General features: G+C 43.1%; 1 protein-coding gene across 4 annotated transcripts in view; it reads left to right on the top strand.

The window, feature by feature from the left end:
* The first annotated feature begins 941 nt into the window (after positions 1-941).
* SEC24C (SEC24 homolog C, COPII coat complex component) overlaps positions 942-14,097 on the top strand; it is a 42,176-nt gene continuing 29,020 nt past the window's right edge. For 2 of the 4 annotated variants that reach the window (XM_018566021.1, XM_018566020.1), the window contains exons 1-6: positions 942-1,073; positions 6,649-6,835; positions 7,856-7,945; positions 8,363-8,498; positions 10,702-10,874; positions 11,857-12,303. In XM_018566021.1, coding sequence (XP_018421523.1) covers positions 6,673-6,835; positions 7,856-7,945; positions 8,363-8,498; positions 10,702-10,874; positions 11,857-12,303 — 1,009 coding nt within the window. In that variant the 5' untranslated portion in view covers positions 942-1,073; positions 6,649-6,672. The remainder of the gene's footprint in view (positions 1,074-6,648; positions 6,836-7,855; positions 7,946-8,362; positions 8,499-10,701; positions 10,875-11,856; positions 12,304-14,097) is intronic. The other 2 variants (XM_018566022.1, XM_018566023.1) reach the window with 2 other exon arrangements.

Below are 14,097 nucleotides of genomic sequence, written 5' to 3'. Positions count from 1 at the left end.
AAACGTTCAGGTGTGAACGAGGGCTTAGTTGCACATCTTCTGCTGAATATGTGGAAGCCACACTGCCTCGTCAAGGCCCCTCTGTGTAGTGTGGACCTAACTCTAATCTATGAGAGCCTCCATTTTAGAGCATATATAGCAAAGGATGAATTGGATGCAGGTTCACCAGAAGGCAGTCCAACCTCCTTAAAGGAACAGGGACACACCAGGAACCCCATACATTACAACGGCAGCTGAAGCCCCCAGTGTGTCCCCACACCAAATTCAACAAGCAAAACAAATGACCAACGCACTTGTCAAATCATAACCAGCTGTACAGTAGTGCAACAGCAAAACGTTTCCCAGCATACTACTAAGGTTGAAAACAGAGGTTCAACACATGCCAACGCAAGTACATCTAAAAATGAATGGGTGTGAATGGGAGCAGTTGACACCAGTGTGTTGCGTTGATATGAGTTGCCCTGCACTGAAAGTAGAGTAGGCTCTTTTTTCATGCATGTTTAAGGCATGTCAACACAATGCAAATCAATGCTAGACAAAAACAATACCTTACATAGCTTAGTGTGAAAATCAAACAACAAAATGCAACATAACGCAATGCATGTCAACATACTATGGCAATGTGAATGCACTTGCATTGACTTATGCCCAACACACGCATTTCAGTGTAAATGCACCCTTAAAAAGGCGAACTGAGAGAAAAGTTGCCACCTGGCACCGTGCCCCCAGCTAACATGGACACTTGTAGAGCAAATAGAGACAGGGGAATTTGGCTCCAAAAATTGAAAATGTTTTGGAATTGTTGCACTAGCTCAGCATATACTGGCAGTGCCCCTAACAAAGATGGCGGCGCTCGTACGCACGTGCGTACAGCAGCTGACAGCGTCTCCTGCACATGCGCACTGGTCCTGCTGAGGCCGCTGTCCCTGGTTGGGCGGAGTGTGGACGTGGCAGAGCCTGACAAGCTGAGCATCTCCAGTGGGTGAGACAGAACGTCATTTCCGCTAGGAACTGGAGACGACGCTTTCTAGAAGCGGACGGGGAAGTGTGTGAAGAAGCCGGAACGGAAGGAGGTGAGCGGGGTTCGGGGACACGGGAGGCCCAGGCAACGCGACTCCGGTCTGGGGGGCTCAAACGGGGTGACTCGGGGCAGGCTGGAGGCTCATCTTGTGCTGTATGTCAGAGGAGTGTGTCATTGCTCGGGTCGGAGAGGCCACACAGGCCTGTAATGACAGGAGCCTCACCTGCCCCCTGATAGCCCGATAACCCCATATACAGACACTGGTGAGCTCTGCCAGAGGAAGGGACACGTGTAGCACTTTTATAGTTACCGTGTAACCTTTACCCTCCTCCGTACAGTACAGCAACATCCTATTATGGGCACCGTCCCTGAAGATAACAAGACCTGGGTGGCTGGGGTTGGGGGTAATGTAATCCCTGGTATCCCCAACCCCAGCCACCCAGGTCTTGTTATCTCCAGGGACGGTGCACATAATAGGATGTTGTTGTACTGTATGGAGGAGGGTAAAGGTAAAGGAGGGCAAATTCCCCAGGTCAGACAGCTGAGCAGTTCTCATCTGTTTAACTTGTCCAAGCATAGTTACCTTTCCTCCCATCACCATGGAAACATGATGACCTGTCAGAGGAATGATCGATTGCATTGAGCTGTGTGTAACCTGCAAGCAGTCATTATGTCACTGCAGCCACAACTTTTTATTTTTTATTGGTTTTAGAGAGGAGCTCAATTCTTTGTCAGGCTGTTATAGCTTTTAGGCAGATTCACCTTCTCTGTTTATCCTGGTGACTGTTTATCACCAGTGATAGGCAACCTCGGCACCCCAGCTGTGGTCAGACTACAAATCCCATCATGCATCTGACTCATGCCTGTGGCTGTCAGGGTCTTGCAATGCCTCATAGGATTTGTAGTTCCACAACAGCTGTAGTGTTGAGCTTGTTTACCCCTTGTTATCACTAAAAAAAGTGAAGGAAAACCCCTATTTTTAGCTGTCACAGGAATAGAAGGGAAATATTTCAATGGGGACAGTAGTTCTGGTGACAACTAAGAGGGGATTTTACTTTTTTCTCGGTTACAACTTTCTGTTGTGGCTGTGGGACAGGAAGTGAAGGGAAATGTTCCTAATGGGACACTGGGAAATGAAAACAAAATTGCTTTAGTTCTACTTTAAAGTCTAATTCTGGACCGAAGGAAAAAAAAAACTCCCCTTGTTCTGACACACGCACGCGCGCACACACACACTTAAATGTCTGTTAAATCTATGGTTAAGGTGGCCATAAACTTTACAACCATCGCAAGACCTTAGTCTTGCGATGGTTGTAAAGTAATTTTAAAAAAACATACGATCTGCCCATCTTGGAGAGGCAGATCGTACTTGCGATCATCTCAAGCCCGCCCCCCTGAGGGGCGGTCTTCCGATGACCGCAATGCTGAACAGGCAGTGTGCGCGTGCGCACACCGGCCCGTTCGGCATTTGTCTCTTGAGCATCATTCAAACCAGCCGATTTTTCGGCTGGTTTTCTAGCGTGCTCCTTAGACAAAAGACGTGCGACCGTACAGTAGAAACGGTCGCACGCCTTCATTCACACTGCACGATTCTCGTACGATCGCGGGATTTCCTGCGATTCTCGTACGAGAATCGTGCAGTGTATGGGCACCTTTTAGAGGGATAAGAAGTATAAGAAGTACTTGCCTTATTCCCTGTCTGGGCAACCTTCCTCCACCCAGCCAGGCTCACATGCTTGCCTCTTGCACAAACATTGTACATGAGGATGCCAAAGCGTCAGGGTGAAGAGGAGAGCGCTGGAGCCTGCTGCAGCAAGCAATAAGATAATAATGTCGCCTTTTTCATCACCTCTCTGGATGTAATGAGCATTTAACCCTTGCAGTGCAGGAGGACCCTTTTTTACTGGCCTGAGTACAGAACATAAATTCACCTAATCCTCTTTCCTGCAGTGGTGATTGCTCACCCCCTTCCCTCCCTTATTCCTGGCTGCCCTCGGCGTCCTCTCGTCTATTGCTGTTCAGTGGACCTGCATTAGATGTAATAATGGCAGCGGTTCAGAGCCCAGGAGAAAACAGGCTGCAGGGACAGGTCTAGCAGCCTGGCGGGACCAAGGATCAGGTAAGTATATCTTCTTTAATCCAACCCCTAGACCAAATCGAGCAGACCAAATGCAGTGAGGGGTTCATTTTGTTTTCTCCTGTAGTTCTTTACGATTTCTTAGCCCAGCAGGACTTGTGGTCTGGGTTTTATCTGCCTGTATAGTATTGTTTATAAACATCAGAGCTCCACTATTGTACAGCGTTCAATGAGTCCAATCATTTCTTACATGATACAAGGTCAGTTACTGTTTTGTTTAGCTTTTTGCCGCCTTATGTGATGATTTTGGATTGATTTATTAAAAAGGGAAGTGTGAGTTTTTTTGTATTTCGGCTTTGTAAAGTAGAATAAGGGAAGATGTAGCTGCTATATCACTGTGTGTGCCCCATTTATAAAGTCATGCACGCTTTGTGGTCGGTGTACAGCATTCCGAACTTAGAAAATGATTACAGCTTTACCATGATAAATGTTTAAAGTAGTGTGCACATTGGCAGTGACATCACACCAGGCCTGGACGAATCCCAGGAGTCAGGTAGCCAATGCTCCCTACACATTACTAGTGGTACCTAACTTTTGAGTTTTCATCTAGTTGTCGGTGTCGTTTGGCCCCTGAAAAAAAACTCTGCTGGCTCTTCAAATGTACAAACTGACTCCTGAAAGTGTCAGAGCTTTGCCGGTCTGAAGAGATCGGGATTCAGCTCTGACAGGAGGATTGTTTTTATTTTAATGACTTGTTCTCTTTAGCAACTTTCTCCCATATTGCACATCTCAGGCTGACACCTCTGCTCCTCCTTAGATACAGTACAGTGAGGAACGTTGTCACACTAGGACACTAATCGTTTTTGGCAGGATCTCCAGTTGACAATAAAGGGAAAACAAATGCACCACATCCAAGTACTGATAAGCTGTAGTATATTACATTTTTGTTTTTGGGTTTAGCTACGCTTTAAAGGAAACCTGTACTGAGAAAAACATGAAGCTGGCATTGCTGAGTTCTCCTGGAAATGCTAGTTGCTTCACTGTCATACAGACCCTCTGGTTTCAGTACTTCCTGAGCCACTGACCTGGAGTGTATTTATTTATTTATTTATTTATTTATTTATTTATTTATTTTTTCCTCAAATTATTCTGAATTGTTTCCGGTCAGCGAGCCAAAAATATTAGCGTTAATGGGTCTGCGTAACAGCCAGGGATGTGCTATTTACAGAGGTTTGAGATTTCTGCCCACTTCTCTCAAGATAGGTTTCCTCTTAAACTTTCCTCAGTCCTAAAATTACCCTTTTAAAGTTTCAATGAGCAATATATAGGAGCTGCCTTTTCTGACCACCTTTTAAAAAAGCCAGTTGCCTGGCCGTTAACCTGATTTCAATACTTTGCATGTTACTGAGTTAGAAAAAGTATTCAAACCAGGAAGTAGAGAGAACTTTCCCACCTATCAGCGTCTTCTGGATGAGAGACCCATTATATTGGAAGCGGAGGGTCAACGTGACAACCGGAGATTGGTCGGTAGTTGTTGCCTCTCTATTTTTCTCATGATACGTTTCTTTTAAAGCGGAAAGGAAAGTGCTGGGAGGTTGGGATTTTTGGAAGGAGAGACATGCAAAAAAAATCTTCTTCCTCTCTTTTTTTTTTTTAGCCTTTCCCCCCCCCCACTTTTTTGTGTACACTGTGTGGCGCATATGCTGTACAGTGTACACAGCCCATTCTCAGCATCTTTAAGATGTCATGGATTGGACTGGGTGTAGTGGAGGATATAATTCCTGTGCGCAGGAGAAGTTACATCATTGACGACCCAATGGGCGAGGAGGACTTCAGAGAACTCTGAAGTGTTGGCAGTGAAGATGGTGTGGGACAGCACCAATGAACAAAGATCAATCCGACAGCACTGTAGAAGGGCACACTTTTAAAGTAAGTGTGCCCTAATGTGTAAGTGGTTTACATCCGCTTCAAAGCTCTCCCTACGTATCCCTAAAGCTGAAGTAACTCCTTCTGCAGTAGCCAAAAGGGCCCCCAATGCGAAAAACGGAGACCTCTAGTACTAAATCTACTGACCTGCTTACTAAAATTGGTACATAGGTCTGATAGGCACTGTGCAAGTAGGGGACACACACAGGGTTATTCCCAAAAGGGTGAAGAGTTTGGAAAAGGCAGGAGAAGTGAACGATCTAGGCCAAAGTAGCTGATTTGGAAAAATTATTTCCAGTTCAGCTATGTTGTCCTAGATTGATCACTTCTCTAAACTCTTCACCCTTTTGGGAATAACCCTGGCAATCTTTATTGTGCTTAACTGCGCTGTAGTGTATGCCACTAGACAGGTTTAGCCATGTGTAAAGCAGTATTTTGTTGTAAAGGGGATTATATATGTACTCGTCTGAAAGCTGAAGATCCGTTGTGCATAGGTTTACATAGCGTCCACACAGCGGCCAGTGCGAGGACGGGCCCGCTGCCTGATCCCAGAAGAGGCAGCCAACTGAGGAGGACCAATATGGCGGCGTGGGACCCAGTGTGTAGCAGCAGATTGCAATAGCAGCTTTGGATTTGCCCGGCATGTGAGTATGTGATTTGAGGAAAGCCTTGTCTAAAAACATAAACATTACTGATGTTTTGTTTTTTTATTCCAAAGATGTTCAATGCAGTTAAGGTCAGCACTCTGTGCCGGCTTCTTAAGTTCCTTTACACCAAACTCATCAGACCATGTCTTCATGGAGATGGCTTTGCTCATAGGGGAACAGTTATACTGGCACAGAAAAGGGCCTCCAAAGTGTTGTCACAAGGTTGGAAGTATGTAATTGTCTCAAATGTCTTTGTAGTAATGGTACCCACTGGAAACTCCTGAGCTCTTTAAATTGGACTGTCCACAAACTTTTGGGAATACAGTGTATTTTAGATAATTATGTAACCAAACTCTATTGTAGTGTTAGGTCTGAGAAAACTACAACTCACATTTATTATATTCCTCAAATGTCCGTATTCTTGACATGGACAGGGATACACTGATCGTCCTTTCTTAAATTAAAGAGAACCTGTCAGGACAGCAGAGTCTCTCTGGTCCAGAGCTGGGGCTGCCACGTGTGCTAACATGCCGGTCCTAGATCGAGCACCACCTATGGGAGTTGGGCAGTGATAGCCGCCAGCACTGTGTGGGGCAATGTAGCGGGCATTATTATCAGCTTTATTTGAGTCACTGATCATTCAGTTGATTTGGTGACCAAAGCTATTAATACCAGTTCATGTGGTTGAAGCGTCAAGGGAAATCTGAAGAAAGGCCATGTTTTCAAGTGGAACATTTCTTCCAGTCCTTTAATGGTCTAACCTGTGAGTGCTTTCTGTGTCCCTGGAAGTTGCCAAGCTCTTTTTTGGACATGCATATTATGTGTCGGGCTTGAGAATTGAGGTTTAGGGATATGTTTCATAGATGTGATCATTTTTAAAAGACAGATAAGATTTAGGTATATATTTCTTTACATGTATCATTTACTTGTCAACAGACTGTAATGACTGACGCTATACTACTTTTTGTTTGTTACAGGACCAGTCTGGGGATGTACACAAGATGAACGTAAACCAGCCACCTCATTTAGCTACCCCTTACATGCAGCCCCAGCCTGGGGGGTTTCAACAACCAATGTATGGGGGTCAACCAATGCCAGGAGGTCAGCAGTACCCAGGATATAATGGGCCGCTACAAGGCTATCCACAACATGTTCCTTCACAAGGTACTTTACTTCAATTGTGTCCTGTTAGATAACATATTTTTACTATGTATCTTGCAGCAACTTGCTTTGTCTGGTTCTGTTTATTACTATTAATAATAATTAGGGATGCGCCAAAATTTTGGCCGACTAAACGTATCATCCGAAAATGGCACATTTGGCAAAATGCCGACTCTGTGTCCTCAATCTCTTTTTCTATTTTAAAAGGGAAATATCAGGGGTCTTTAGACCCCCAATATTTCCCCAAAGCCCCTAAAAGTAAAGTAAAAAAATTAAAATATTAAATAAATACAAATAAAATATTTGAAAAGGTTAGAAAAAATGTTTGTTTTCTTTCAGCCTGACGTTTTTTTTTTATTTTCAATTTCGTTGTTTAAAAATTAATTTCGGTGCACCTCTAAAAATAATGATAATCATTTATCATAATATTCAGATGTGTAAAACTTGAAAACATAAATCTGTTTGTTATAAATAATATATAATAAAAAAATATTGTATAAATAAAACATTTCCATTTTCATTAACTACCTTACATTAGGCCCCGTGATGTCATCACCGGGTCCCTGTGCTTCTCTATGCAATGCAGGCAGATCGTAGCTAGTGGGAGGGGCCGACGGGGTGCTGTACATAGCTTCCAGAAAACATCACAGCACCTTACCTCAATACGCATCAAGAGCTCTCGGGCCGTTTCACACCATAAACATGGCATTTCAAAGAGGTTAGCCTCTGGAGCACACTGTATCGCATTCTGGCCAGCTTCCTGTGTGAGGGGGCGTGGCTTAGATAGCGGCGGTTGATGTGTTAATATTTAATACAACCATCATCGTGCCCAGCTTCTTTTATGTGACTTTCAGAACTGAAGTTACCAAAATGTTTCTCTCTGTTTTCTAAACATTTGTTGTTCTGGTTCAGAATTTGTGCCATGAAGAAAATAATCAAAGTATCTTTTCTTAAAGCTGTTCTCTGTTGCACGTGGTTTTCCTTTCCTAAATGCAGTTTCTGTCTTTTACTTTGCATTTGCAGGTTTCCCTTCTAACTCAGGATTCCCTCAAAAGGGGTCCCCTGATTCTCTCACCTCTGGCACTTCTTCTCCTGTTACCTCTCATTATATAGGTAATTGTTATGCTTGTTTTTGTTGTAATGCATAGAATGTAGAACGTGCCTCATTTCTAGTTTGCTTTCTCGGTATTTAATAAAGGGGACCTGTCATGAGAGACACCGGACTGCTGTAAAAGTCATACAACTTTTTTGGGGAGGCCTTCAAACAACAGCCCCCATGTTTCACTTATGACATGTTTTTCCTTTATCTAGCACACGTATCTACTTCGTGGGTCTGAGCTTGTAATGGTTGCTTGTTTTGCATCCCTTTTTAAAAGCACTGTGTGTCCTCCTTATGGAGATACTGTAACACTGCAATATACAAGTACTACTTTGTAGGCTCCAGAGGGATCTCATTATTTTAGTCTGTTGGGTAATGTAAGGAGCATTTAATTGTAGCTTACACTTAGTGTCTTTTTTACTGTTTGTTAGGTCCCGTGAGAGCTCCACCAACATCAGGGGCCCAGACTCCAGCAGGAACGTCACTCCCTCCGGAACAGCTGCAGTATAGTCATTTCAGTCAGGGTGACATGCAGAATGGACCAGCATCAAGAGCCCAGATGCAAAGGTATGCAATTTTTTTTTCTCTAGTCACCTTCCAGGACAGCATTAGATAACAGTATTGGTGTTTTATTGATTGGTTTTTTTTTTTCCCTAAAAAACCGCTTGCTGTCATTTTCTTTATAATTCCTTTTCATGAAACCAGCTCTTTTATCTGACACTTGTTTTGGGGTGATGATTAAAAGAATGAAACAGACTAAAGTAATTTTTTTTATTTTTATATTATAATCTAGTTTTCTTTGTAGATTTGCATCCCTCCTAGTATTGATACACAGCACCATCCTGACCGGTAGAGATTAAGGCTGCATTTATATGGCGTGTTCAGGGATCCCTGTCACAGGAACCTATGCATTACAGGTGTCCCTGTTCAGATGCAGCTGCCGTACCCAATCAGGTTAATGACAGGATGGCTGCATCTGTCAGCAGAAGTCAGCATGTAATCGTACGATTACTTGCTGTTTATGATAGATGATTGTCACTGGATACAGGATAGACTGCTGCTGAGAGATGCGGCTAGTGTCACCCTGTCTTGCATGGGTACAGTGGCTGCATCCGAATGAGAATGGGAATGAACTTGATTGGGTACAGTGGCTGCATGAGAATGGGAATTAACTTGATTGGGCACAGAGGGAGTTGGCTTCCCAGCCAATCAGGATGCCAGGCAGTGTCCTGATTGGCTGGGAAGCCAGCTCCATGATGTTCGTCCAGCTCAATGCTAATTGGCCGAGAAGCCGGCTTCCTAGCTAATCAGCATGGAGTCCACTTCCCGGCCAATCGAAAAGCTGGGCGGCAGGCAATGAAACGCCACTGGGCTTCCTGATTGCCACAAGAAGCCGGCTTCGTGCTAGCAGAAGTATGAGTATCGCTCCTCGGTATCGGCGAGTACCAAAAGATAAATATCAGTACTCGTACTCAATGCCCAAAAACCGATAACGGTGCAGCACTAGTATATATGTTTGTTTTAGCTGCCAAAAGATTTTGAATTTTGCACAGCCATACACAGTCCTCTGCTGGTCAGTTTTGGATTCTCATCTTATTTCTGGGCACGCTTATGCTGGAATTGGACAGAGTTGATGAGGCTTGCTGACCAATCAGTAGACTGGAGGTGGAGTTGAATTGCTGAAATAGAAAGATGAATTACTGTATATGTTACCTGTCGTCTGGCCATGCATTGTAAATCACAAGACTGTACAAAATTCAAAATCCTTTGCTTGGTCAAACGGTCAAGAATGCATGTATTTTTTTTTTGTTTGCCAGAAGTTTTTCAGTGTATCTTAACCCAAAAATGAATCTGTAATATATTTCAGGTTACCAGCCCTTAAATGTGGGGGCTGCATTTTTTTTTTTTTTTTAGGCTTTGCACCACCCCCCCCCTTTATTTACACCTGGGGATCTTGCAAGTAACACACTTTTATCCAGCATACTGTAGCTATGGAGGAGCAGTGTTGTTACCCTAGGACAGGAAGTGGTAAGACTACAGAACACTAATGTCCATAACATAGGAAAGGGTGTTTTGTAGAACACAGAGGTGAACTGGGTAGAACTGGGATTTTAGTGTACCAGAGACCGCATGCACTGAGAAGTTACAAGCTCACTGGACTTCTGGCAGAATCAACAAGCTTTTGCACTTTTGAAGCATATATAACCGCATGTCAATAGTATGTTTAATAGACCAGAGGAAGCAAAGGTGGGCCTGTATCCAAATAAGGGCCTGGGTGGTTTATGTTCGCTTTAAGCAGATTTTGCATATCCATACAAGTCTGTAGGAATGCAAAAAAAACACTTAAAGCACGTCTACTGCAGGTCAGAAGGCTGTCAGATGCACTTGTCAATAAATTCTTCATTACCTCAGAAGCATTTGAAACTGATGCCATCAACACAAGCTCAAAGTCTGTTGACACAGGCCCTAAGATAAGTTCATTGTTAGGTTTTACAGCACTTTAATTGTAAATGTTTGTGTTGCTTCCTAAACACACAGAAAAAACTGGAACCGTCAGTCTGTGTGTTCAGATGGGTTAGTTGTCACAGGTTCCCCACAGACAACTCAAGGATACACTGAGCAGTACCATTGGCTCTTCTTGAATAGGACAATGTTGAAGGCGTTTACACTGCTCTGGTACTTCCAAGCTAAATCAAAGCTGCATGATCCTGTATGTCAGGGGCATATTTGAGGATATTGACCAAACAACTGTGTTCTTTGTGATTTGCAGACCACCTATGGCTCAACCATACATGCAACAAGCAGGAGCTCCTCCACAGTCAGCTAATGTTCAGCAATACCCTCCAACTTCCACTAGTACACAGCAACTAAACAACCAAATGATGGGAATGCATATTACTGGGGTAACAACATCTGGTCCACCACAAACAACACTACAATTTGGTAAGACACCTAATATGAGTTCACAATGTATACTTAAAGGAATTGTGCAGTGGCACTCCACAGAATGTATTAAAGGAAAACTATATAATGCCTTCTTTTATAAGTATGTATTTTGTGTTATTTACCGTACATGCCTTTCATAAGTTTAGTTAATCCTCTGACCTCTGTTTCCATCACCAACCCAGGACAAGTAGGCGTATCAGGTTTTGTTTTGTCAGGATCCATCATAATGAAAGTTTGGCAGCTGCCATTCCTCACTTCTCCTCTTGAAATTGCTTTTGCTTCAGTACATCAATTCTCCTGATCTGGAATAAGCATGTGGAGTTCTGACTTTACAGATTTGCATGCCTATTTTTGGTTAGTGACTCAAAGCATAGATGTTGGGTAAACCTGACACAAGGAAAAGTTTATATCCTCTTTCTTGCTGGAGACTGACATTATACAGGACTGATAGATACATACAATATATAACAATGTATATTAAACACAAAATATTAGGGTGCTGGTTTTTCTAGTAAAATGTGGATATTTTAGTATATATTGCATATGTAAACCGTTAATGAAGAACTCCAGGAAATGTAACAATTAACACTTGCAGTGGGACTACCCCACAAGAAAGAAAATATACTCGCCTGATGCTTGGCTGATGGACAGGTTCCTGCAGCCTCTTCTCCCCTGGGCTGCGGTGGTCTAAGGCTGCATTAGACATAAAGACACCGAGGGACCTTCCATCGCCAGAGTGGAGGGGGATAGCGGTCAGCACTCGCTACCACAAGATCCTGGATCAGGTAAGGCCTTAGACCAAAACGAGCAGTTAACCCTTGCAGTGCGGGTAATTTTTACATTTCCTGGAGTTCTTCTTTAAAGAAGATTGCAACAGAAAACATTTCACTTACATTGCTTTAAAATAATGCTTAAAACTGTGTTTTGTGTGTCCTAAGTTATGCCATTAACCAGTTGGTGATCTGTTGGATCCCCACAGGCACGCAAAGTCCTCTTCCACCACACTCCGGATCAGGAGCCTATAACCCTTATTCCAACAATCAAGTCCCCTCTGCTATGAATTTGACACAAGGAATGCCTCCTACCAGTTTACCACAAGTTCAGCCACCCACTTCACAACAATTTACAGGACCACCACCTCAACCACGCCATCCTTCTGCACATGGTTTTCCTCCTCAACAAAATGCTCCCCCTTTAAATTATCCTTCCTCTGTTTCTGGAGCTCCCCCACCAACCACATTGCACGGCCCTCCAATGCCAGGACAGCCTCTGACTGGACCTCATTTAGCTCAGCCAAATCATATATCTCCTAATCAGTCCCAGCCTGCTGTTCCTGGGGTTCTACCAGGTCCTCCAATGACCGGTCCTCAGGGGCCACCACCTGCAATGCCTACAGGCCCGGGAGGATTTCCTCTTCAGCAAAATGGTGAGTACTACTTGTATATTGCATGTGGCAGAATAAGGCTGTTGTATCAGTTTTCGGGGTGAGGGTCTTTGTGCTTGACTGATTGTCCCAGTGTTTCTGTCCTTTAGTGGTTGGAATGGAAAACACATTGGGCCTGGGTATTTTTGGACTGCTAAAGTTGACAGTTTAAATGGTCAGACTGGTAAAAATGCAGCTCTGGCAAGCCACCCAAACATTTACACACACACACTATTATCCATCTTTTCCAGTATCAGTTGTCTGTACAGCATGTCATGAAAAAGGTGGTCTTTGAGCTTATTTGGTAATTTGGAGGTATTTTGGCCCTCCAAGTCTTTGCCAAAGCTCACTGGGATTGAAGCAGAGATGAATGTCTACACCGTGTTGCCACAGTGACCATTAAATTGAGATTGGCACTGATCCATTTTGGTTCATGTTGTACTCGTCTGACCTAAAAGCTTGTATGTAAAACAAAATGTACACAGTTTCTATTCTTTAATATCACAGTTCAAGATATTGTGTACTTATGGAAACGTATACAAATAGCGCAAACCCCCCGTCACTGAAATCCCATAAACGGAGCTCTCCAATGAACAAGTATACAAATGTAATCTAAAGTGTGTCCAAAAGTTATTTTAATGAAACATATATCTCATACAAAACATTTAAAACTTTTAAAACCACATATAGCTTCCCTAGGATGACCCAATGTAGGACAGAGTGATCAGGAGTAAAGTTAGGGTTAAAGTGCCCTCAGGATAAAGCAGCAGTTACTGATTTAAACGGATACAGCGTTGTGAAGCGATTGATACAATTGTATCGACATGTGCTGGAATTACTCACTCATTCAGTTGTGGCCACAAGAAAGAAAGTCCCCACTTCCATAAAGGATGTCTTGATGGTGTTTTCAATAAAATTATTTGTAATCCTGGTTGTTATTTCTTTCAAAGGTTAAGTGTTTGATCCAAAGCCCGACTGCTGTTGGAAAGATGTTCCCGTGTGAAAACTCCACTCAATCCAGAGTTTTCACTCAGATGTGATCATCAATACAAAATCTGGATTGAGTGGAGTTTTCACTCGGGAACATCTTTCCAACAGCAGTCGGGCTTTGGATCAAACACTTTATTGGAGATTCCGCCCGTGGAACTCTGTCCATCCCTGTCTTAATGTGCGGCCGCACTCACAGGGGGAATTGTCGGGCTGTCCTTCACATAAGTGCATGGTGACGCCGGTTTGGATTAACCTTTGAAAGAAATAACCACCGGGATTACAAATAATTTTATTGAAAACACCATCAAGACATCCTTTATGGAAGTGGGGACTTTCTTTCTTGTGGCCACAACTGAATGAGTGAGTAATTCCAGCACATGTCGATACAATTGTATCCATCGCTTCACAACGGTGTATCCGTTTAATCAGTAACTGCTGCATTATCGTGCGGGCACTTTAACCCTAACGTTACTCCTGATCACTCTGTCCTACATTGGGTCATCCTAGGGAAGCTATATGTGGTTTTAAATGTTTTGTATGAGGTGATATACATTTAATTAAAATAACTTTTGGACACACTTTATATTACATTTGTATACTTGTTCATTGGAGAGCTCCGTTTATGGGATTTCAGTGACGGGGTTTGCGCTATTTGTATACGATTTTTTTTTGAAACCCAGGAGCTCGATCCATAATAATTTACAATGATATCATATATAATTTTTTGTGTTACTCCTTTTTCCCCCGCTTTTGTAGAGTACTTATGGAAACCTTGCTCCATATTTCTATATGCTCTGCTTGAGAATT

This window comes from Nanorana parkeri, unplaced genomic scaffold (genome assembly GCF_000935625.1).
Source record: "Nanorana parkeri isolate BGI_ZX_2015 unplaced genomic scaffold, ASM93562v1 scaffold908, whole genome shotgun sequence".
In the NCBI taxonomy this organism is placed as follows: Eukaryota; Metazoa; Chordata; class Amphibia; order Anura; family Dicroglossidae; genus Nanorana; species Nanorana parkeri.
This window is presented reverse-complemented; position numbering and strand designations above follow the sequence as displayed.